This window comes from Salvelinus namaycush, chromosome 33, assembly GCF_016432855.1.
Source record: "Salvelinus namaycush isolate Seneca chromosome 33, SaNama_1.0, whole genome shotgun sequence".
Lineage (NCBI taxonomy): Eukaryota > Metazoa > Chordata > Actinopteri > Salmoniformes > Salmonidae > Salvelinus > Salvelinus namaycush.
The window spans coordinates 24,674,407-24,701,062 of record NC_052339.1 but is presented as its reverse complement, the minus strand read 5'-3'; the positions used below and the strand labels follow the sequence as shown (position 1 = coordinate 24,701,062).

General features: G+C 43.3%; 1 protein-coding gene across 1 annotated transcript in view; it reads left to right on the top strand.

Annotated features, from left to right (window-relative positions):
- The window catches only part of LOC120027605 (polypeptide N-acetylgalactosaminyltransferase 11-like), a 48,899-nt gene that overhangs the window by 11,477 nt on the left and 10,766 nt on the right, over nucleotides 1–26,656 (top strand). Inside the window, exons 2-9 of the mRNA XM_038972597.1 lie at nucleotides 1,749–2,051; nucleotides 2,933–3,056; nucleotides 4,515–4,681; nucleotides 5,028–5,156; nucleotides 5,930–6,179; nucleotides 19,684–19,801; nucleotides 21,034–21,186; nucleotides 25,899–26,117. Of these exons, the coding sequence (XP_038828525.1) occupies nucleotides 1,787–2,051; nucleotides 2,933–3,056; nucleotides 4,515–4,681; nucleotides 5,028–5,156; nucleotides 5,930–6,179; nucleotides 19,684–19,801; nucleotides 21,034–21,186; nucleotides 25,899–26,117 (1,425 nt within the window). The 5' untranslated portion in view covers nucleotides 1,749–1,786. The remainder of the gene's footprint in view (nucleotides 1–1,748; nucleotides 2,052–2,932; nucleotides 3,057–4,514; nucleotides 4,682–5,027; nucleotides 5,157–5,929; nucleotides 6,180–19,683; nucleotides 19,802–21,033; nucleotides 21,187–25,898; nucleotides 26,118–26,656) is intronic.

Genomic DNA, 26,656 nt, shown 5'->3' with positions numbered 1-26,656 from the left:
TTGCTCTGCAAGGGCCGCGGCTTTTGTGGAGCGATGGGTAACGACGCTTCGTGGGTGTCAGTTGTTGATGTGTGCAGAGGGTCCCTGGTTCGCGCCCGGGTATGGGCGAGGGGACGGTTTAAAGTTATACTGTTACACTAATCACTGATGCGTTTAACGACATGTTATTCTGAGTACCATAGTTTCTGTGTTAGTTAGCCAAGTATGTAAATCAATATGCCTAATTATTAATGTGAACAATTTTTGTTTGTGTGGTTAAGGGTTCACTTGTTGGTGGAATTCAAACGACCTTTGTCCTTATATAATTCAGCTATCAACATTTGACATTAGCTAGCCTATAGCCTTTTTGTTAGCAGAAATGGGCTCTAGTCCAGCAGGTCATACTAGCGCTTTGGTACATTTCAACTAACCTAATTTCCTTTGTTTATTTACGAAAGTAGAAAGTATTGAGATTCTTCCTCATACTGTGGAACCACCTTCATAGAATGTGTTTTTTGCACATGCACATCTAACTTCTTTAAAGCAATGTCTTTGCTTTGGTCAAAAGGCAGTGTAGGCTATATGTGGGCTGTGAGTGGCGGCACTAACCACCAGACCACCCAAGCCATATTGCTCACCCCTTTAGGTTGGCCATGGGTATACCATGATGCAGTGGTATTGCAAAAATTTCAGCGGGGAACCCATTTTTTCCGTCAGAATTTCTGGGGACCCCATCTATTCCGCAATGAATTCTTGCGACCCAACCCTAAATCTAATGACATAACCTTAAAATTTGTAAATTTAGATTTTTACATCAAAATAACCTTCAATTCATTACATTTTCTAAATGAAAAGAAACCAATAAATTAGGCCTACTCGATAAAATATAATCTTTCTAATTATCTTTCTCAAAAACGTTAGTATATTGGCCCATATAATAATTTGTACCCACTGCAGTTCAAGGTTGCGACCCCAACTTTGAATACCACTGCCATATAGAATGTTGCACTTGGTTTCTTTCCCGAATCATTTGGCACACTGTGTGAGCTTCACACCATAGCTCAGTCTGTCCACTTCAACTAGGCCTAGCCTGATCCTTTCATCACATGCACTACTTCTGCATTTTATCTATTAATGGCTTTGCACTTTTTCTTTTTGTCTATCCCAAATGTTCTTCTCTAATGACTCATCGCCTCTCTCTCACCTCTGATCATCTTCCCTTCCCATTTTCACTAACAAGCCACTAAGTGCCAAAGCAAAGGAACATTCTGTGACGTCCGTGTGCATCATGCTTAGGCCTAAGTGTTTTTCAGAGAGGACTAGCCTTGTTTTTGCCCTGCTGTCCTCATCTGACAGAAACGGTGATGGCTCCCCCATGCTGGGTTCTTTTGTTGTATTCAGATTTGTATATCTGTTTGAATGCAGTGCCAAAAAGCACACGTAATTATAATCAAACTCACATATCTGACATTCCTTGTTTTTCTGCCAGAGATGGGCAACAGAAATAAGGCGTATATTATTTAGGATGTTTTGTGGGTTATAAATAGATGTTTACAGGGCGTTTTCTTTTCAAAAAGCCTCAGCAGGATAACTTGTGCATGTTTTCTTCCCTGAGAGAAGACAAGTGATATTTAGTTCCTGATGATAAGTTCTTTCAGGCTATTCATAGAAACTCAATAACTCACTCAATGCACCACATAACTGCTTGTATGCAGAACTGTAAGCTTCTATCTAGACCCTTTCTTTATTGTCTCTGGTTTCCTTGACAGGGGCCTGAGCACGGAGCGCCGACGATGCTAGGGCTACCATGGGTAGCGTCACACTGCGCTATTTCTGCTATGGCTGCCTCTTCACCTCCGTGACCTGGTCCGTCCTACTCTTCCTCTACTTCAGCCTGGGCCAAGACGGCGGCCGGTCCACCTTCAGGTATGTGCCCATCCAGGGGCCCCAGGCCCACCGCTTCCAACCCCGTTTCTCCAAGGGCCCTGGAGGAGGGCCAGAACATGGCATTACGGCAGTCCCTGCAGCAGGAGCAGGAGGCAACAAGCAGGGCGATCTCTCTCCTGAGATGGGTAAGTGAGCCCTCCTTCAGAGCATGAAACTTGAAACGACCCCCATTGGTCAAAGATGATTTCCCTCTTATCTTTATACAGAACTTTATAGGAGTGTACATGAAAATTAATGTTACCATAGCAGATTATGTAAAGGAGCTGGCCTGGAAGAAAATCTCAAAATGGATGTCAGTTAATTAATGAAGCTGCATCGTAATCAACTCCTATGAACTGTAGGCCTATTACCTTCAGAGTGTCACATACACCCAGAACGATGAGCTCTCAAAAGCTCCACAAGCTCAATCGTACCCGTGACAAATTCTGGAATGGTTTAGGACATTTTGACAGTCTGTAATCTTCATGGGTCCAAAAGGGAAGTTTGTAATGTTGGTTTGCTCCCATGTCAACCAATAAAACGTTTAACAGGAGAGCGATGTGAAAAGTAAGTGTAGCCTAGGCGTTTCCACGATGCCTTTATGCATCAAAGCCCATATATAGTTGGACAGTGAGAAACAGGAACAATCAAGCTAACCGCAGCTCATTACAGATTATCGGTTGGCATTGAGTGATTTTAACTGTCTGAAAGCAGGTGCAACGACGAAACACACAAATGGTGCATTGCAGCAATGAAAAAGCATTATTGAAATGTTTTTGAATTGGAGTGAGGCCTTCAGCTGGCTGAGTGAGTTATTTCCATGGTTGCACAGAGTTCATCAGCAAAGTAAACCTAAGCCATTACCTCACACTCTGGACAAAGGCCCCTTGTGTTACCATGGCAACGTGGATACATCAATAGAATCCTCATACTGACCAACTACCACAAGTACCCTCCCTATTCTGAACAATTGAATCAACAACATTCTTTTTTCATTTTTTTCATCATCCCGTCTTTTCCTTTTCAGGTATGATTTTTAATGAGCAAGACCAGGAGGTGCGCGACATGGGCTATCACAAGCATGCTTTCAACGTACTGATCAGCAATCGACTAGGCTACCACAGAGACCTCCCCGACACTAGGGACGAGAAGTGAGTGAGAGCGCGACAGCGTGTTTGTGCTTGGCATATATGTGGGTTTATTGACCCATTCAGAGTGAACGGCTGACGCAACCACTTTGCAAGCCATCGCATGAAGGGCGACGGTAGCCAAAGGCTAAATGGGAAATCACGTCAATCTCTCTCTGCCTGGCTTGTGGCCATTACGAAATCAAAGGACAAGCCAAATCATCTGTCTAGAGATGAATTGATTTAGCACTGGTCTGTGCCTAACAAGTAGGCCTGTAGGTTGGAGTTATCACACACGTTATGTGTTACGATGAGTTGCTTGTAAATGTTTTAAGAGAGTTTGTAAATTCTGCAGACATGGTAGGATATGGCAGAGTGAGTAGTTGAGGCAAAGGATTTTATAGCAAAGGGTAAAACTGTTAACGTGTCCAAGGGGTAAGGCTTTCACAACTTTCACAAGGTTGAAGAAAGTTCTGTAGGTGTGACAGTCACAAGCCAAATGTTGCATTACAAGCTGCACAGTGACAGAGCATGAGCGTAGGGTGCTACGAAAATGTCAGAACTTTTTCTTTGTCATTATACATCACATAGAATGAATCATTAGATTGTTCTCTACAATATTAAATACTTAATATACTAGTACTTGACAATGTGGATGAAATAAGAATGTTAATTTGCTGTGGCCGTTGCTAGTTTAGAGCAAGCCGCTCTTGGGTGTATCTGTTCCATATTTGGGGTTGGGATGTGGTACCATTTGGAGGTGTTTCTGCGGGTTGGACCAATCAAAATCAACTTGATACCTAAGTAATTTTCATCTCCAGATCCTTGGCTATATTGGCTATCAATCTACGGTGAGAGGGGCCGTTTCTATGGCAATTTAAAGGGAGACACAGAAATGCACAATGAAAACATGAACAGATTGTCTTTGCGGAGTGTGGATATTGAAATTCAGCCTGTTAGCATGGTAAATAAATATATATTTAGTCCCTCTTTTGTTTTGTATTCTGTGGATATCATTTAGAAAAAGCCCATGTTTTCACTCACGAACCTGCAGCCACTAGTTAGCTTGTCAGTTTGACGTTCGAAGTTAGCGCCGTTCTGCCGCGGAGCAGCGTCACAGAGTTCTATTGAGCAGTGACCACTTTTTGATCATGCCCGTGATGAAATTCCATTCACTCTAAATATGCTAAATTCTCAGAGTAAGACGTCTAACTTCTGAACCATATACCATAAAGACATGGGTGTTGGACAGTTTTTTTTATTAGTTTTTTTAACGCAATTGTCTATTGAATGGACATATTTGTATAAACCTTGAATGAATGAATCATTTTATGGATGAACATCCTAATGAGTGAGTGGTGTTGTATGCATCCCATTATCAAAGAGGATCTGATCCTAGTTCTGTTTGTCCCTGTAGAACTACAGTGGCTTGGTGTGCTAACATGCAATATGTGTTTATAGTGACTCCCATCCCTCTCTCAGGTGCCGAGACATGATCTATCCTCTGTCCCTCCCCGTGGCCAGCGTAGTGATCTGCTTCTTCAACGAGGCGTTCTCCGCCCTCCTGCGCACCGTGCACAGCGTCCTGGATCGCACGCCGGCCTACTTGCTGCATGAGATTATACTGGTGGATGACAGCAGTGAACTAGGCAAGCTGCTCTTTTCAGTTGTGCGTCTCTATTGGTTTTGTTCAGGCTCGCCGGAGCGACGCAGACCATAACAAGGCCCAGTAAATTATTGGATGCTGTCATGGAATGTGTGTCTGTCTACAGTGTGCGTGCTTCAATGACCTACTTGGAGAACAAACGCAGGCTACTGTATTGTATTGGCATATTGAAAAAGAGTGTTGTCTGTATCAACTGAAAAGTTCGGCAAGGGTCTTATGAGTAAGTTTAGATAGAAAATAGAGCTTTGATCGCAATGGGATCTACATGTATAGATAAAGATATCAGCTCCATCTGGAAGCATCTCTCCTGTCCTGTCTCTCCACCACAGCTGATCTGAAGGAAGATCTTGACAGCTATGTCCAGCAGCACAAACTCCAGGTCAAGGTCAAGGTGGTCCGCAACGAGAAGAGAGAGGGATTGATCAGAGGGAGGATGATAGGTGCTTCTCATGCCACCGGTGAGCCCCCCCCAAACCATAACTCTTCACTAATGGGCAACACTTTATATTTAATAAACCATTTATAAAGAGTGTTTAAATAATTGAATGACCATTTTTTAATCATCAAGGGACCTTAATATAAAGTGTTACCCAATAATGTAACAATATTCACACTGAGATGGGATCCCATTTCTGACACCATGTAACAATATGCATACTGACACGGGATCCCACTTCTGACACTGAGACTGGATCCCATTTCTGACACCATGTAACGATATGCACACTGAGACGGGATCCCACTTCTGACACCATGTAACAATATGCACACTGAGACTGGATCCCATTTCTGACACCATGTAACAATATGCACACTGAGACGGGATCCCACTTCTGACTCCTTGTAACAATATGCACACTGAGACAGGATCCCATTTCTGACACCATGTAACAATATGCACACAGACGGGATCCCATTTCTGACACCATGTAACAATATGCACACTGAGACGGGATCCCATTTCTGACACCATGTAACAATATGCACACTGAGACAGGATCCCATTTCTGACACCATGTAACAATATGCACACTGAGACATGGACGTCTTCTGTCAAGTTCAATACAGATGTAATAGGGTTGTATTATAATCAGCAGCAGTCTGATATAGGGGACCATGGTACAGATGAACCAAACTGTAGTTGTGTACCCTTATCCCCAAGAAACCCTGATCTGAGAACTCTCCCCATTGTTCTCCATCCTCTCTCCTGATTGGCATTTCCTCTCTGAAGGGGAGGTGCTTGTGTTCCTGGACAGCCACTGTGAGGTGAATGAGGCGTGGCTGCAGCCCCTGCTGGCTCCCATCCAGCGGGACCGCAAAACAGTGGTGTGTCCCGTCATCGACATTATTAGCGCTGACACCCTGGCCTACAGCCCCTCCCCCATTGTCCGGGGGGGCTTCAACTGGGGGCTGCACTTCAAGTGGGACACTGTGCCCGCCTCAGAGCTCAACAGTCCCAACGGAGCAGTGGGCAGCATCAGGTAACCAACCCCTTGTGTCTTTAAGGGTTTCACACACGATATTTGCCAATTATTCTTTTCAAAATTCTTCAAGGTCTGTCAAGATGTTGGGGATTAATTTTCAAGACTTGACATAGATTTTCAAGCAGATTTAAGTCAAAACTGTAACTTGTCCACTCAGGAACATCAACTGTCTTCTTGGTAAGCAACTCTAGTGTACATTTGGCCTTGGGTGGTAGGTTATTTAACCCAAGGGCTAGTCGTCCAAGAGTTCATAAGAAATGTAAAAAATTGAAATTTGAAAATAACAAAAGTAAAAACACAAAGATTCACATTCCCTATACATATCAAATCAAATTTTATTTGTCACATACACATTGTTAGCAGATGTTAATGCGAGTGTAGCGAAATGCTTGTGCTTCTAGTTCCGATAATGCAGTAATAACCAACGAGTAATCTAACCTAACAATTTCACAACAACTACCTTATACACACAAGTGTAAAGGGATGAAGAATATGTACATAAAAATATATGAATGAGTGATGGTACAGAACGGCATAGGCAAGATGCAGTAGATGGTATCGAGTACAGTATATACATGAGTAATGTGTAATGTAAGGTATGTAGGGTATGTAAACATATAAAAGTGTCATTGTTTAAAGTGGCTAGTGATACATGTATTACATAAAGATGGCAAGATGCAGTAGATGGTATAGAGTACACAGTATATACATATGCGATGAGTAATGTAGGGTGTGTAAACATTATATGAAGTGGCATTGTTTAAAGTGGCTAGTGATACATTTTTCCCATTATTAAAGTGGCTGGAGTTGAGTCAGTATGTTGGCAGCAGCCACTCAATGTTAGTGGTGGCTGTTTAACAGTCTGATGGCCTTGAGATAGAAGCTGTTTTTCAGTCTCTCGGTCCCTGCTTTGATGCACCTGTACTGACCTCGCCTTCTGGATGATAGCGGGGTGAACAGGCAGTGGCTCGGGTGGTTGTTGAGATAAAATTATGATGATGATGATCTTTATGGCCTTCCTGTGACATCGGGTGGTGTAGGTGTCCTGGAGGGCAGGTAGTTTGCCCCCGGTGATGCGTTGTGCAGACCTCACTACCCTCTGGAGAGCCTTATGGTTGTGGGCGGAGCAGTTGCCGTACCAGGCAGTGATACAGCCCGACAGGATGCTCTCGATTGTGCATCTGTAAAAGTTTGTGAGTGCTTTTGGTGACGAGCCAAATTTCTTCAGCCTCCTGAGGTTGAAGAGGCGCTGCTGCGCCTTCTTCACCACGCTGTCTGTGTGGGTGGACCAATTCAGTTTGTCCGTGATGTGTACGCCGAGGAACTTAAAACTTACTACCCTCTCCACTACTGTCCCGTCGAGGGGGGTGCTCCCTCTGCTGTTTCCTGAAGTCCACGATCATCTCCTTTGTTTTGTTGATGTTGAGTGTGAGGTTATTTTCCTGACACCACACTCCGAGGGCCCTCACCTCCTCCCTGTAGGCCGTCTCGTTGTTGTTGGTGATCAAGCCTACCACTGTAGTGTCGTCTGCAAACTTGATGATTGAGTTGGAAGCGTGCATGGCCACACAGTCGTGGTGAACAGGGAGTACAGGAGAGGGCTCAGAACGCACCCTTGTGGGGCCCCAGTGTTGAGGATCAGCGGGGTGGAGATGTTGTTACCTACCCTCACCACCTGGGGGCAGCCCGTCAGGAAGTCCAGTACCCAGTTGCACAGGGCGGGGTCGAGAACCAGGGTCTCGAGCTTGATGACGAGTTTGGAGGGTACTATGGTGTTAAATGCTGAGCTGTAGTCGATGAACAGCATTCTCATGTAGGTATTCCTCTTGTCCAGATGGGTTAGAGCAGTGTGGTTGCGATTGCGTCGTCTGTGGACCTATTGGGGCGGTAAGCAAATTGGATTGGGTCTAGGGTGTCAGGTAGGGTGGAGGTGATATGGTCCTTGACTGGTCTCTCAAAGCACTTCATGATGACGGAAGTGACTGCTACGGGGCGGTAGTCGTTTAGCTCAGTTACCTTAGCTTTCTTGGGAACAGGAACAATGGTGGCCCTCTTGAAGCATGTGGGAACAGCAGACTGGGATAAGGATTGATTGAATATGTCCTTAAACACACCAGCCACATATTGTGCGGTCTATAGGTGGCCTTGGTTCTGCTCCGTGTGTTACGAGAGTGTTTGCCTTTGACCATATCCAGTTTATCATGTACAGTCCATTCAGACCCCTTGACTTTTTCAACATTTTGTTACATTACAGCCTTATTTTAAAATTGATTAAATAGTGTTTTACCCTCAATCTACACACGATACCCCATAATAACAAATCAAAAACAGGTCTAGACATTTTTGCAAATGTGATATTTTTTATTTATTTTTACATTTACATAAGTATTCAGACCTTTTACTCAGTACATCGTTGAAGCACCTTTGGCAGCGATTACAGCCTCAAGTCTTATTGGGTATGACGCTACAAGGTTGGCACACCTGTATTTGGGGAGTTTCTCCCATTCTTCTCTGCAGATCCTCTCAAGCTCTGTCAGGTTGGATGGGGAGCGTCGCTGCACAGCTATTATCAGGTCTCTCCAGAGATGTTCGATCGGGCCAGAGCCCAGACTCCAATATAAGGATATAACATCTATAGAAGAGACAGAAATGTTTATGGGGGAGGTGTTGCTGTATATACCGTAATTTCCGGACTATAAGCCGCTACTTTTTTCCCACGCTATGAACCTCGCGCTTTATACAATGACGCGGCTAATTTATGGATTTTTCCCGCTTTCACAAATTCATGCCGCCAAAAAACTGAGCACCGTCACATAATGTGACGCAAATCGAGCGCGCTCAAACTTGCCATCATTCTGATTACGGTAGTCATTTTGTCACCCTCATCATGGCAAAGACACGGAGAAATGCATATGATGCAGCTTTCAAGTTGAAGGCGATCGATCTGGCTGTTGGAAAGGGAAATAGAGCTGCTGCACGGGAGCTTGGCCTTAATGAGTCTATGATAAGACGTTGGAAACAGCAGCATGAGCAACTGACTCAGTGCAGAAAGACAACAAAAGCTTTCAGAGGGAAGAAAAGCAGATGGCCCGAACTAGAAAATGAGCTTGAAGACTGGGTCAACACACAGAGAGCAGACGGCCGAGGTGTTTCAACTGTGCAGATCCGACTGAAAGCCAAAACAATCGCCACCGCAATGAAGTTTGAGGATTTTAGAGGTGGACCATCGTGGTGTCTAAGATTTATGAGACGTAAAGGCCTGTCCATCAGGGTACGGACGAGTCTGTGTCAGCAGCTCCCTCCCGACTACGAGGAAAAAGTTTCAAACTTCCGTAAATTCACTGATGCAAAGATAGCGGAGCATTCCATCGGCCCGCACGACATCATAAATATGGACGAGGTTCCTCTGACGTTTGACCTGCCTCTCACTCGGACTGTCAACAGGAAAGGCGAATCATCCATCACGCTGAAAACAACTGGGCATGAAAAAACGCACTTCACCTGTGTCCTGAGCTGCACGGCATCGGGAGAAAAGCTTCCACCGATGTTGATTTTCAAACGCATGACGATGCCAAAAGAAAAATTCCCGAGAGGAATTGTTGTGAAAGTCAACAAGAAAGGATGGATGACGGAAAGCCTAATGCATGAATGGCATACGGAGTGTTACGGCAAGCGACCGGGAGGATTCTTTCACAAGAACAAGGCATTGCTCGTGTTGGACAGCATGAGGGCCCACATAACAGATTCTGTGAAAGAAGCCATCAAGAGGACAAACTCAATTCCAGCTGTGATTCCTGGGGGCACAACAAAGTATTTGCAGCCACTCGACATCAGTGTAAATCGTGCATTTAAGGTGGCGCTCCGTGTTCAGTGGGAGGCTTGGATGACAAGTGGGGAGAAATCCTTCACTAAAACGGGCCGCATGCGAAGAGCAACTTATGGTCAAGTCTGCCAGTGGGTCCTGACAGCGTGGAGCATTGTCAAAAGATCCACTATCATCAACGGGTTTCGAAAGGCTGGACTGCTGCGTGCTGAAGAGGGCAGCATGAGCTCAGCGGGGAATTTGCCTCCGGATGAAAGTGACGAGAGCGACAATGAAAACGATCCAACATCGGATGAAGCAATTCTGAGGCTATTCAACTCCGACACCGAAGGAGATGACTTCAGTGGTTTCAGTGCACAGGAGGAGGAAGATAGTGACCAATGACTTTCTTGGTAGGCTACTGTTTACTGCTATTTTTTTTATTTTTGTTACAAGCCGTGTTTCGTTAAAGCCTATTTATTTTTGTTACAAGCCGTGTTTCGTTAAAGCCTATTTATTTTTGTTACAAGCCGTGTTTCGTTAAAGCCTATTTATTTTTGTTACAAGCCGTGTTTCGTTTAAAAGCCTATTTATTTTTGTTACAAGCCGTGTTTCGTTTAAAGGCTGTGTAAAGTTCATTTGTTTCAATGTACCGGTAGGCACCTGCGGCTTATAGACACGTGCGGCTTATTTATGTACAAAATACATATTTTTTTTAAATTCAGTGGGTGCGGCTTATATTCAGGTGCGCTTAATAGTCCAGCAATTACGGTATTCAAAGCCATATCCCTGTAATGCTTAGAGAAGATCTTAAGTCAAGTGTTATTGAAGCGTTGGGGTTGCAGGTTCACCTGGAACATCTAAAGCCTTTTCTTTTGGGGTGTTGCTATAGGCCACCAAGTGCTAACAGTCAGTATCTAAATAATATGTGTGAAATGCTTGATAGTTTAGGTGATGTAAACAGAGAGGTCTACTTTCTTGGGGACCTGAATATTGCCCGGTTTTCATCAAGCTGTCCACTCAAGAGGAAGCGTCACTGTAACCAGTGCCTTTAATCTGGTTCAGGTTATTAATCAATCTACCAGGGTGTTTACAAACACTACAACAACAAGATAATCCACATGTATCAATCACATTTTTAGTATTACTGTAGAACTTTGTTCTAAAGCTGTATCCGTACCCATTGGATGCAGTGATCACAATATAGTGGCTAGATCCAGGAAAGCCAAAGTTCCAACAGCTGGGCCTAAAATAGTGTATAAGAGATCATACAAAAGATTTTACTGTGACTTATGTGGATGATGTTAAAAAATATTTGTTGGTCAGATGTGATTAATAAGGAGCATCCAGATGCTGCACTTGATTAAGTTATGAAATTACTTCTTCCAATTATTGATAAACATGCACCTGTTAAGAAACTGACTGTTAGAACTGTTAAGGCTTAATGGATTAAAGATTAATTTAAAAACTGTATGGTTGAAAGAGATGGGGCAAAAGGAGTGGCTAATAAGTCTGGCTGCACATCTGACTGGCTGACTTAATGCAAATTGAGAAATTATGTGACTAAACTCAACAAAAATAAGAAACTGTTATGAAGCCAAGATTAATGATATAAAGAATGATGGGGGGGGAAAAACTTTGGAGTACTTTAAATGAAAGACAAATTCAACTTTCATCGAATCACAAATTCATCACAAAACCATTTGATGTTGCCAATTATTTTAATGATTACTTCATTGGCAAAGTGTGCAAACTTAGGCAGGAAATGCCAACAATGAACAGTGCTATCATATTCATGCATGAAAGAAAAGTTTTGCAAGTTTGAATTTTGTAAAGTTAGTGTGGGAGAGGTGGAAAAATGATCAATCAGCAAACCTCCTGGCATTGACAACTTAGATGGAAAGCTACTGAGGATGGTATCTGTCATATCTTTACTTTGAGTCTAGAGGAAAGTCTTTGTACTCAGGACTGGAGGAAAGCCAAAGTAATTCCGCTACCCAAGAGTAGTAAAGCGACCTTTACTGGTTCTAACAGCAGACCTATCAGCTTGCTGCCAGCTCTTAGCGAACTGTTGGGAAAAATTGTGTTTAACCAAATACAATGCTATTTCTCTGCAAACAAATTAACAACAGACTTTCAGCATGCTTATAGAGAAGGGCAATCAACATGTGCTGCACTGACACAAATTACTGATGATTGTTTGAAAGAAATTGATAATAATAAGATTGTGGAAACTGTACTGTTAGATTTCACTGCAGCTTTTGATATTATTGACCATAACCTATTGTTGAAGAAACGTAGGTGTTATGGCTTTTCAACCTCTGCCATATCGTGGATTCAGACCTACAGTTGCAGTTGGAAGTTTACGTACACGTTTTTCAACCACTCCACAAATTTCTTGTAAACAAACTATAGTTTTGGCAAGTCGGTTAGGACATCTACTTTGTGCACGACACAAATAATTTTTCCAACAATTGTTTACAGACAGATTATTTCACTTATAATTCACTCTTATCACAATTCCAGTGGGTCAGAAGTTTACATACACTAAGTTGACTGTGCCTTTAACCAGCTTGGAAAATTATGTCATGGCTTTAGAAGCTTCTGATAAGCGAATTTACAGAATTTGAGTCAATTGGAGGTGTACCTGTGGATGTATTTCAAGGCCTACCTTCAAACTCAGTGCCTCTTTGCTTGACATCATGGGGAAATTAAAAGAAATCAGCCAGGAGCTCAGAAAAACAATTGTAGACATCCACAAGTCTGGTTCATCCTTGGAGGCAATATCCAAACGCCTGAAGGTACCACGTTCATCTGTACAAACAATAGTACGCAAGTATAAACACCATGAGACCACGCAGGCGTCATACCGCTCAGGAAGGAGACGCGTTCTGTCTCCTAGAGGTGAACGTACTTTGGTGCCAAAAGTGCAAATCAATCCCAGAACAACAGCAAAGGACCTTGTGAAGATGCTGGAGGAAGCAGGTACAAAAGTATCTATATCCACAGTAAAACTAGTCCTATATCGACATAACCTGATAGGCCGCTCAGCAAGGAAGAAGCCACTGCTCCAAAACTGCCATAAAAAAGCCAGACTACGGTTTGCAACTGCACATGGGGATAAAGATCGTACTTTTTGGAGAAATGTCCTCTGGTCTGATGAAACAAAAATAGAATTGTTTGGCCATAATGACCATCGTTATGTTTGGAGGAAAAAGGGGGAGACTTGCAAGCCGAAGAACACCATCCCAACTGCGAAGCACGGGGGTGGCAGCATCATGTTGTGGCGGTGCTTTTCTGCAGGAGGGACTGGTGCACTTCACAAAATAGATGGCATTATAAGGCAGGAAAATTACGTGGATGTATTGAAGCAACATCAGTCAGGAAGTTAAAGCTTGGTCGCAAATGGGTCTTCCAAATGGACAATGACCCCAAGCATCTTCCAAAGTTGTGGCAAAATGGCTTAAGGACAACAGAGTCAAGGTATTGGAGTGGCCATCACAAAGCCCTGACCTCAATCTAATAGAAAGTTTGTGGGCAGACTGAAAAAGCTTGTGCGAGCAAGGAGGCCTACAAACCTGACTCAGTTACACCAGCTCTGTCAGGAGGAATGGGCCAAAATTCACCCACCTTATTGTGGGAAAGTTGTGGAAGGCTACCTGAAATGTTTGACCCAAATTAAACAATTTAAAGGCAATGCTACCAAATACTAATTGAGTGTATGTAAACTTCTGACCCACTGGGAATGTGATGAAATAAATAAAAGCTGAAATAAATCATTCTCTCTACTATTATTCTGACATTTCACAATCTTAAAATAAAGTGGTGATCCTAACTGACCTAAGACAGGGAATTTTTACTAGGATTAAATGTCAGGAATTGTGAAAAACTGAGTTTAAATGCATTTGTCTAAGGTGTATGTAAACTTTCGACTTCAACTGTATATGGTGCCTTCGGAAAGTATTCCTACACCTTGACTTTTCCACATTTTGTAAGGTTACAGCCTTATTCTAAAATTGATTGATGATGGGGAAAAAACAATTCAATCTACACACAATACCCCATAATGACAAAGCAAAAGCAGGTTAGACATTTTAGCTCATTTATATCACATTTACGTAAGTATTAAGACCCTTTATTCAATACTTTGTTGAAGCACCTTTGGCAGCAATTACATCCTCGAGTCTTCTTGGGTATGAAACACAAGCTTGGCACACCTGTATTTGTGGAGTTTCTCCCATTCTTATCTGCAGATCCTCTCAAGTTCTGTCAGGTTGGATGGGGAGCGTTGCTGCAAAGCTATTTTCAGGTCTCTCAAGTCCGGGCTCTGGCTGGGCCACTCAAGGACATTCAGAGACTTGTCCTGAAGCCACTCCTGTGTTGTCTTGGCTGTGTGCTTAAGGTCGTTGTCCTGTTGGAAGGTGAACCTTCGCCCCCGTCTGAGGTCCTGAGCAGTCTGAAGCAGGTTTTCATCCGTTCATCTTTGCCTTGATCTTGACTAGTCTCCCAGTGCCTGCCACTGAAATCATCCCCACAGCGTGAAACCTGCCACCACAATTATTCACCGTAGGGATGGTATTGGCCAGGTGATGAGTGGTGCCAGGTTTCCTCCAGACGTGATGATTGGTATTCAGGCCAAAGAGTTCAATCTTGGTTTCATCAGACCAGAGAATCTTGTTTTTCATGGTCTGAGAGTCATTAGGTGCCTTTTGGCAAACTCCAAGCATTCTGTCATGTGCCTTTTTTCTGAGGAGCGGCTTCCGTCTGGCCACTCTACCATAAAGGCCTGATTGGTGGAGTTCTGCAGAGATGGTTGTCCTTCTGGAAGGTTCTCCCATCTCCACAGAGGAACTCTGTGGACTCTCATCGGGTTCTTGGTTACCTCCCTGACCAAGGCCCTTCTCCCCTGGTTGCTCAGTTTTTTTTCAGTATTACTTTAGTGCCTTGTTGCATACAATTTGCATGTTTTGGAATATTTTATATTCTGTATATTTGTATTCTTTTCACTGTCTTTTAGGTCTTTATTGTGGAGTCACTACAAGAATGTTTTAGAATCACCAATGGCCTCATGGTAACATCCCTGAGCAGTTTCATTCCTGTCTTGCAGCTCAGTTCAGAAGGACAACTGTATCTTTGGTTTAATATATAATCCAGAGCATAATTATTAACTTAACGAGAGAGTCAATGTCTGATTTGTTATTGTTACCCATCTTCTAATCACTGTCATTCTTTGTGGCTCTAAAAGCTCTTTGTAGTTGAATCGGTGCTTGAAATTCAGTACTTGACTGAGGGACCTTTACAGATGTATGTATGGGTCGAGGAAGGGTTATCAAATCAAATCAAATTGTATTAGTCACATGCGCTGAATACAACAGGTAAGACCTTACAGTGAAATGCTTACTTACGAGCCTCTAACGAACAATGTGGTTAAAAATTTTTTTTTAGAATAAGAATAAAAGTAACTAAAGAGCAGCAGTAAATAGCGAGAGTTTATATAGAGGGGTTCCAGTACAGAGTCAATGTTCGGGGGCACCGGTTAGTCGAGGTAATTGAGGTAATATTAGAGTTATTAAAGTGACTATGCATAGATGATAACAACAGAGAGTAACAGCGGTGTAAAAGAGTGGGGAGCAATGCAAATAGTCTGGGTAGCCATTTGATTAGATGTTCAGGAGTCTTATGGCTTGGGGGTATAAGCTGTTTAGAAGCCTCTTGGACCTAGACTTGGTGCTCCGGTACTGCTTGCCGTGCGGTTGCAAAGAGAACAGTCTATGACTAGGGTGGCGGGAGTCTTGAACAATTTTTAGGGCCTTCCTCTGACACTGCCTGGTATAGAGGTCCTCGATGGCAGGAAGCTTGGCCGTACGCACTACACTCTGTAGTGCCTTGCGGTCGGAGGCCGAGCAGTTGCCATACCAGGCAGTGATGCAACCAGGCAGTGATGCTCTCGATGGTGCAGCTGTCGAACCTTTTGAGGATCTGAGGACCCATGCCAAATCTTTTCAGTCTCCTGAGGGGGAATAGGTTTTGTCGTGTGCTTGGACCATGTTAGTTTGTTGGTGATGTGGACACCAAGGAACTTGAAGCTCTCAACCTGCTCCACTACAGCTCCGTCGATGAGAATGGGGGCGTGCTCGGTCTTCTTTTTCCTGTAGTCCACAATCATCTCCTTTGTCTTGATCACGTTGAGGGGAGAGGTTGTTGTCCTGGCACCAGGTCTCTGACCTCCTCCCTATAGGCTATCTCATCGTTGTCGGTGATCAGGCCTACCACTAGTGTTATCGGCAAACTTAATGATGGTGCTGGAGTCGTGCCTGGCCGTACAGTCATGAGTGAACAGTGACTGAAAGGACCTGAGCACGCACCCCTGAGGGTCCCCTGTTTTTAGGATCAGCGTAGCGGATTTGTTGTTACCTACCCTTACCACCTGGGGGTGGCCCGTCAGGAAGTCCAGGATCCAGTTGCAGAGGGAGGTGTTTAGTCCCAGGGTCCTTAGCTTATTGAAGAGCTTTGAGGGCACTATGGTGTTGAATGCTGAGCTGTAGTCAATGATTAGCATTCTCACGTAAGTGTTCCTTTTGTCCAGGTGGGAAAGTGCAGTGTGGAGTGCAATAGAGATTGCATCATCTGTGGATCTGTTGAGGCGGTATGCAAATTGGACTGGGTCTAGGAAGGGGTTTGAAAATGTCAGTGAAGACACTTGTCAGTTGGTCAGCGCATACTCGCAGTACCCATCCTCCTCGTAATCTGTCTGGCCCTGCGGCCTTGTGAATGATGACCTGTTTAAAGGTCTTACTCACATCGGCTGCGGAGAGCGTGATCACACAGTCTTCCGGAACAGCTGGTGCTCTCATGCATGTTTCAGTGTTATTTGCCTCGAAGCGAGCATAGAAGTAGTTTAGCTCGTCTTGTAGGCTCGTGTCACTGGGCAGCTCTCGGCTGTCCTTCCCTTTGTAGTCTGTAATGGTTTGCAAGCCCTGCCACATCCAACGAGCATCAGAGCCGGTGTAGTACGATTCGATCTTAGTCCTATGTTGATGCTTTGCCTTTTTGATGGTTCGTCGGAGGGCATACGCGGGATTTCTTATAAGCTTCCGGGTTAGAGTCCCGCTCCTTGAAAGTGGCACCTCTAGCCTTGAGCTCAGTGTGGATGTTGCCTGTAATCCATGGCTTCTAATTGGGGTATGTACGTACGGTCACTGTGGTGACGACGTCATTGATGCACTTATTGATGAAGCCAATGACTGATGTGGTGTACTCCTCAATGACATTGGAGGAACCCCGAACATATTCCAGTCTGTGCTAGCAAAACAGTCCTGTAGCTTAGCATCTGCTTCATCTGACCACTTTTTTTTTGATCGAGTCACTGGTGCTTCCTGCTTTAATTTTTGCTTGTAAGCAGGAATCAGGAGGATAGAATTATGGTCAGATTTGCCCAATGAAGGGCGAGGGAGAGCTTTGTATGTGATTCTGTGTGTGGAGAATAGGTGCTCCAGAGTTCTTTTGGTTGGAGTTCCTCTGGTTGCACATTTAACATGCTAATAGAAATTTGGTTAAACAGATGTAAGTTTCCCTGCATTAAAGTCCCCGGCCACTAGGAGCGCCGCCTCTGGTTGAGCGTTTTCCTGTTTGCTTATGGCGGAATACAGTTCATTGAGTGCGGTCTTAGTGCCAGCATCAGTCTGTGGTGGAATGTAGACAGCCATGAAAAATACAGATAAACTCTCTGGTTTGATAGTGTGTTCTACAGCTTATCATGAGATACTCTACCTCAGGCGAGCAAAACCTTGAGACTTCCTAAGATATCGTGCACCAGCTGTTATTTACAAAAATACATAGTCCGTCTTACCAGACGCCGCTGTTCTATTCTGTTGATAATGTCGTCGTTCAACCACAACTCCGTGAAGCATAAGATATTACAGATTTTAATGTCCCGTTGGTAGTATGATCTTCCGCGTAGGTCATCGATTTTATTTTCCAAAGATTGCACGTTTGCTAGCAGAATGGAAGGCAGTGGGGATTTGTTCGATCGTCTATGAATTCTCAAAAGGAAGCCCGCCCTCCTGCCCCTTTTTCTCCGCCTTCTCTTCACGCAAATGACGGGGATCTGGGCCTGTTCCCTGGAAAGCAGTATGTCATCCACGTCAGGCTCGTTAAAGGAATAAAGTATTCTGCCAGTTTGTGGTGAGTAATCGCAGTTCTGATGTCCAGAAGATCTTTTTGGTTATAATAGACGGGAGCAGCAACATTATGTACAAAATAAGTAAAAAAAAGTTACAAAACAACGCAAAGAAATTAACAAAGAAACACAATCGATTAGGAACACGTAAAACCTCAGCCTTCTCTGGCACCATTTTCGCATCAGTCATTCTAAATCATGTCAACCCCATGTAATTTATGTGATTTGTTAAGCCAAATTTTACTCCTGAACTAATTTTGGCTTGCCTAAACAAAGGGGCAGAATACTCTTGCGACGACTATATTTTAGTTATGAATTTTGTGAGTGTGACCGTCCACCTTGACAGAGTATTTTAGTATTTTGTATAGATTGACAAATTATTTTGAATCCCTATTTGTAACAAAAGGGGGTCTTAATATTTTTGTAAGGCACTATGTCCAATCATCTCAAATACTAATTTGAGCTGTGGAAAAGAATAACCCCAAGCTAGATTTGACACATTATAGATGCAGAAAAAACAGTAAAGCCTATTTGTTTATTTTTTATTATTATGTTGTTTTAGGCTGGCCTGCCCTATGCTATTATGTCCTGGAAATGTCTCCTTAAAGCTCAATTCGATTGGCTTTTTTTAAATTTTCCCCCATTTGATTTTAATGGCCTCCCAGTGTGCACGAACCTAATACTGTATCAATAAAGGCCATCTGATGTAGACTTCACCCATCTCCCTCTCGTATGGAGTCACGTGAAAGCTAATTAGTGGCCTTAGTAGCACGCCTGGTTCTAGGGACTGAATCGATCCCCGTTTTGAAGAGGCCCGGGTGCTTTAAATCCATTACTACGGCATAGGCTGGCTTTAGCCTAAAGGGCTACTCGGACACCCCTTTGTATTTGTTTACGCTGCCTCTTAATTTCTCTCTGTTTCTCTCACACGCTTGTGCTCTGGGCTTTACATAAGGATATAAGCCTAAGGCTACGGTCACACAGAGATGCATGAAAACATAGGAAATCAGATACGCATTCATCACGGTCTGTCATCAAAAGTTCAAATCTTTTCGGACGAGTTGCATACGCACAAAGGCCAACACATTGTGCATTTTTTGAAGGACAGTCATCTCTGTTGTCTATTGTCCATCAACAGTTGACTCCCATTGAAAAACCTTTGGCTCAATCAGTAATTTTCTGACACAATCTGTCTGGTTGCAGTCCATCTTTTAGCCGGACTAGGAGATGCAGAGGCATATCTCACATCTTAGGATGTGTCTATAGGCAGCCCAATTCTGGTCTTTTGACCAATCAGATCAGAGCTTCTGCTAATAATTGGTATTTTGCCCAATGAGATCAAATCTTTTGCAAATAATTGGTCTTTTGACCAATCAGACCTGCCAATTATTGGGCAAAAGATCAGAATTGGGCTGCCTGTGTGAACTCAGCCTTAGTGTCTCGATGCTAGTGCTACTTCAAAGGATATTGTAGTAGCTAGAATGCAGACTCACATTCTGCCTTTTCACTCCTTCCCCTAGGTCTCCCACCATGGCAGGTGGTCTGTTTGCCATGGACAGGAAGTACTTTAACGAGCTGGGCCAATACGACAGGGGCATGGACATCTGGGGTGGTGAGAACCTTGAGATCTCCTTCCGGGTAAGTTAAAGGGCCACACACCATCACACTCACTGCATTACTGCTACATCTTATTCTTAGGAAGGGTGCAGATGCTCCCAAAGTAACACATAGGGTGGCAGGTAGCCTAGCGGGTAAGAGCATTGGGCCAGTAACCGAAAGGTTGCTAGTTCAATCCCGTACCGGACTAGGTGAAAAGTCACTTAACCCTAATTGCTCCTGTAAGTCACTCTGGATAAGAGCATCTGCTAAATGACTCCAATGTAAACATAGAACAGCCAGACTTTCAGTTGAAAAATGTAATTTCTATTTTAGGGTGGGTGCCAAATTTACACGCACGCACCTGGTCAAATGAGCTATGACATGTCAACCACTCACCATGAGCTCAAGACAGTTGGTTTATTTACCCACGTTTTGGCACATTTATTCTAATGCTTTGCCTCAGCAGACTTAAACAAGCTTTTCCCCCTTAAGAAAAATACAGAATGAAATAAAATGTCATAACCGACAGCCAAAGGCAATTTTATTTCTCAACATTACGTTTTGGTCCAGTTGAATTGGATCTCAGCAGACTAGCAACTGCATATTGACTTGCTACATGAATCCATCCAACATCAATTTTCCTGTCTCGCCTCAGTGTTTTTACGTCTCTTGCTTTTACCACATCAGAGTTGGACATTTCTCTTCCAGTCCTGTTTAATATTCTTGGCAAGGCTGCCTTCTCATGTTTTGCAATGTTACCCTGTTTGAAAAGAGAGTCCAATATATGACTTCAGTAAGGGAATGTTATGCATGTGGAACATTGTCAGATTACATTAATCATATGGCTCTCGAGCAATGGGGAGTGGAGCTGATGTATGGACAGACTTGTACTGCTCTTATTAATTAATTATGGTCATTGAATTAAGTCCTATGTCCTAGCGTTTCCCAAAACGTAACTTTCTTAGAACAACTACGACGGGCTTCTCCTGTGCACTGTTGGTTTATTCAGGTGTAGAGGTTGAGGTGTTATGGGGGAAGGGGTTGTTTTTGGAGAGGGGGGCATTAGGGTTGTGGCAACGACGTGTGCTCACCCGGTGATTGAGTGGTTTTCATGGTAAGATACTTGGCCACGTAGTCTGTACTCTTTCTTGCTCCCTCCCCCATGGATTTAGTGAAAGGATATTTTTAACGTACAAACAATATAGCCTTGTTGAAGTGTCCTGGCGCTCTAACCAAGAAGTCAAATACTCATATGACTTTCTCTTTATCAGATCTGGATGTGTGGTGGCCAGCTCCTGATCATCCCCTGCGCGCGGGTGGGTCATATATTCCGTAAACGCCGGCCTTATGGGTCACCCGGAGGTCAGGACACCATGGCCCACAACTCACTGCGATTGGCCCACGTATGGATGGATGAATACAAGGTACCTCAGAGGGCGATAGCACTAATTGCACACAATTGAAATCCTGTTTATAAAATCACCCATTCTCCATTGGTTCAGGGCCTGAAATTAAAATCCATTAAACTGGGTTTGTATGAAATCCAGCAAGCACATGGGCCCGTAAGTACCTAGACTGAAAGCTACTGGACCCGTATTCCGCGTATCAGAGTAGGAGTGCTGATCTAGGATCAGTTGAGCCTTTTTTAGATCATAACAGGTCCAGATCTGAAGAGATCACATTCAACCTTTTCCTGAGGCTTCTTTTATGACCGCAAGCAAACTAAACATGCGATGAGATCAGTATTTCTTCTAACCACTCTCAGCTCTCTTTATTAGCACAGTGATGTTTGTTCCTTTCCGAGCTACAAAGAGCTATAATTGCTTTCCACAGTCTGAAAATAGCCAACCTAATTGGAAAGGAAGCCAATTGCGTTGTTTGGGTTCTCCTGAGAGATCTCCCATTCACACACGTCAATGTACAAGTGAGTCTGCATTTGTTTCCTCATCATTCCCCCTCAGTGTGTGAACAGTTGTTGTTTCTAAACTAAACAGTAGAGGCCTTGGATATGATTAATTACTTACGTAATTGTTATTACTTAGATGTCTCCACAAGAGAGAGCCACTGTTTTCGGTAAGGTTTGTGCTGCTTAGTCTCGTCTCTCTTCTGTGCTCTTTCCCACCTTCCACTTTGAAATGATTTACTGGATATTGAACTAAGAGTGTGATTCGTAAATTGCCTTCCCTTACTCTGAATTGTTAATTCAACAGTGTAGTGCAGGTATTCCCAAACAGGGGTACGCCAAATAAAAATGTGATTCACATTTCAAAAATATATATATATAATAATAATTTCTTCACATTTTCAAACAGTACATTTAGTAAGGCCCGTGTTCATAGAGACACATACCAGCTCTACTGGTAGTACTGCTACTACCAGCAGTACTAGACCTGCACCTGTCGACGACACAAGTTGTTCTGCTTCCACGAGCACATCCAATGCTAGCATCAGTAATTCTACGTTTGTCGTTAGCCCAGCTAGCATGGACACTGACAGTTGTGACTGATGCAGCCGAAGAGCTACTGCCCCCTTACCCGGGAAAGCACCGAACAACAGACAGGGACATTGGACCATCGAAGAGGTGCAAATATGATGAGAACTACATTGATTTGGGGTTCACTTATATTGGAAGTAGTGCCTTTCCTCAGCAACACTGTGTTATATGTGCAAAAGTACTATATCACAACTCGATGAAACCTTCACTCTTGCGCAGACATTTAGAAACAAAACATGCCAATTTGAAAATAAGCCACAGGAGTTTTTTGAGCGAGAATGAATGACTTTCAAGTAGTAAGACATGCATAAAAGCAACAGATACCATTAATTAGAAGGGGCTAGAAGCGTCTTATATGGTGAGCTACCGAGTGGCTAGGACAGGCAAGCCCCATACTATTGTGGAGGACAAAATTATTCCTGCTGCTGCGGATATGGCTGGGACAATGCTGGGGGAAAAGGACAAAAAAAACTATACAGACAATGACTTCATCAAACAACACTGTTTCACGATGCATCAGTGACATGGCAGGAGATTTTTTAAACAATTACAGTTTCGCATACAAGCCAGGGAATTCTATGCGTTACAGCTGGATGAGTCAACAGAGGTGGCAGGCCTGGCACAGCTCCTGGTATATGTCTGTTATGTTTATGGGGGGTCAATTAAGGAAGACATCCTCTTCTGCAAACCAGGACAACAGGAGAGGATATTTTTAAAGTACTGGACAGCTTTGTGACATCAAATGGACTTTAGTGGTCAAGATGTGTTGGAATCTGTACTGATGGCGCAAAAGCCATGACAGGGAGACATAGTGGAGTGGTAACGCGCCTGCAAGCAGTTGCTCCCGACGCCACTTGGGTACCCTGTAGCATCCACCGAGAGGCTCTTGCTGCCAAGGGAATGCCTGACAGCTTGAAATACTTTTTGGAAACTACAGTGAAAATGGTTAACTTTGTTAAAGCAAGGCCCCTGAACTCTCGTGTATTTTCTGCACTATGCAATGATCTGGGCAGCGACCATGTAACACTTATACAGCATACAGAAGTGCGCTGGTTATCAAGGGGAAGAAGTTTTGACAAGTTATTTTAAATTGGAAGACGAGCTTAAAGTTTTCTTTACCGACCATCATTTTCACTTGTCTGCATGATGACAAGTTTCTCACGCGACTGGCCTATCTGAGTGATGTTTTTTCTAGCCTGAATGATCTGAATCTAGGATTACTCTCCACAACTAAACTCAGCAAAAAAAAAAATGTCCTCTCACTGTCAACTGCGTTTATTTTCAGCAAACTTAACATGTGTAAATAATTTTATGAACACAACAAGATTCAACAACTGAGACATAAACTGAACAAGTTCCAGGGGGGGGGGGGGTGTCAAAATCAAAAGTAAGTCAGTATCTGGTGTAGCCACCAGCTGCATTAAGTATTGCAGTGCATCTCCTCCTCATAGACTGCACCAGATTCGCCAGTTCTTGCTGTGAGATGTTACCCCACTTTTCCACCAAGGCACCTGCAAGTTACCGGACATTTCTGGGGGGAATGGCCCTAGCCCTCATCCTCCGATCCAACAGGTCCCAGACGTGCTCAATGAGATTGATATCCGGGCTCTTCACTGGCATACCTGTCTTGCAGGAAATCACGCACAGAACGAGCAGTATGGCTGGTGGCATCGTCATGCTGGAGGGTCATGTCAGGATGAGCCTGCAGGAAGGGTACCACATGAGGGAGGAGGATGTCTTCCCTGTAACGCACAGCGTTGAGATTACAACATACTGTGTGCTGGTTATCAAGGGGCAAAGTATTGACATGTTTTTTTTAATTGAGAGATGAGCTTAATTTTTTTTTTACTGACCATAATTTTCACTTGTCTGACCGCTTGCATGATGACGAGTTTCTCACACGACTGGCCTATCTGGGTGATGTTTTTTCTCATCTGAATGATCTGAATCTAGGATTACAGGGATTCTTTGCAACTATATTCAGTGTGCGGGACAACATTGAGGATATGATTAAGAAGTTGGCGCTCTGCATTAACAAGGACAACACACAGGTCTTTCCATCATTGTATGATTTTTTTGTGTGCAAATGAACTCAAGCTTACGGACAATGTCAAATGTGATATAGCGAAGTACCTGAGTTAGTTGGGTGCGCAATTACACAGGTACTTTCCCGAAACGGATGACACAAACAACTGGATTCGTTATCCCTTTCATGCCCTGCCTTCAGTCCACTTACTGATATTTGAACAAGAGAGCCTCATCAAAATTGCAACAAGCGGTTCTGTGAAAATTGAATTTAATCAGAAGTCACTGCCAGATTTCTGGATTGTGCTGCGCTCAGAGCATCCTGCCTTGGCAAATCACACTGTTAAGACACTGATGCCCTTTGCAACCACGTATCTATGTGAGTGGATTCTCATTAGCATGAAAACTAAATACAGGCACAGACTGTGTGTGGAAAATGATTTAAGACAGACTCTCTCCAATACAACCAAACATTGCAGAGTTATGTGCATCATTTCAAGCACACCCTTCGCATTAACCTGTAGTGAGTTATTCACAATTTTCAATGAACAAGTACGGTTTTATATGTAAGATGGTTAAATAAAGAGCAAAGTTATTGATTATTATTATATTATTATTTGTGCCCTGGTCCTATAAGAGCTCATTGTCACTTCCCACGAGCCAGGGCCGTGACAAAAACTCACACTCATTCTTATGTTTAGTAAATGTATCGTATAGTATGTGTGTGGCAGGCTTACAATGGTGGCAAAAAACAACATTTGAGAGTGCGCTGACCCTGGTGCTAGAGGGGGTACGCAGCTGGAGGTTGAATTTTTGAAGGGGTACGGGACTATAAAAAGTTTGGGAACCACTGGTGTAGTGTATCAATGTTCCCAGCAGTTAAAATCTTCTAGAGGGTTATTTTTTAGGATATTTTTTCCAATAGTCCACTCTTGATACAGTCCTATTTTATTTTTTGCATGTTGGCAGTGAAGTTTTCAAGATATTGGACTTTCAAGAAGCAAAGTGTCACCTGCCTTATCATCAAGATGGTTCAATATGCAATGATCGTTTTTGAGTGGATTTTCCCTTTAAGATGAAGTTTGGGTTGGCCAGTTCTGACTTCTCCATCTCCACACTAATCAGAGACTGGGACAAGTTTTGTTTCCATGGAAATAGCCGGCCTAAATCAAGATATATTAAACAGATTCTCAATAAAGGTAAACTTCTTGATTTTATCGGCCAATCGAAATAGATCTAAGAGTTTTCAATCTTACCTCTGAAATACTTATTTTGAGTCTTACCACCTAGAAAATACAAGCTGTTTTCATGACCTAAGAGAGGGTGGAACAACTAGGAGTACTGTTGACTTGTCGAGATTCCAGTTCATTACTAGAAATATTTCTGAATCACTCTACAGTAGTTTGTCTCAGGTATTCAGTTTTTCTGATACGTTTGTTTACAATTTGACTTTAGAACCGATCTGCCCTGTAAACTCTGCATTTTTACAGATGACAGAGATACAGCTATTTTAAATGTATTAAAGGGTGTGGACTGGCATTGAACGTTTCAATAGCAATCAACTGAGTGTATGTCATCAATCTTACCTATTTCCTGTCTTGTGTCTCGTCCAATCAGGAGCAGTACTTAAACCTACGGCCGGAACTCCGGGAACGTGCCTACGGCGACATCAGCGAGCGGCAGGCGGTGCGCCAACGGCTGCAGTGTCGCTCTTTCAAGTGGTACCTGGACACCATCTACCCCGAGATGCAGGTTGCCTCGCCCCACAACAAGCCCCAACAGCCTGTGTTCGTCAACAAGGGCCTCCGCCGGCCAAAAGTGTTGCAGAGAGGCCGGGTAAGATGCTAAAGTGAAGTTGAGCTATGCTAAACTGGTCCCAGATCAGTTTGTGCAGTATATCCAACTCCTATGGTCCCATCAACCATAGGAGTTGGCTATACAGCACAAACAGATCTGGAAACAGGCTAGAGTTGTACTACTGAACCCCATAGAAATAATAATTTTATGTTGTATGTCCAAACTTCAGCACTGAACATGCAATTTAGTGTAACAATAGGAGGCCAATTGGTCTTTTATCATCGATACATCACTGTCTAACTGCCCCCTGGTTTTGTCTTTAGTAGCTGGTAACCATGAAAACTGTCTGCCATAACTTTAACATGGTTACTTTGTTAAAGCCGTGTGTTGTCGGCGGTCAACCCCTGCCATCTAGAGGCAATAACATGAAGCCTGAAATTAAAAATAATCCTCAAGGAATGTATGTTCGTTTAAGGTGTAATTGTGTACATCATTCACATGCAAGTAGCCCTCTGACATATGTATAGTCATAAATTAAATAAAGTTACTTGTTTACTGTCAGTGAAGCACCTTCTCAG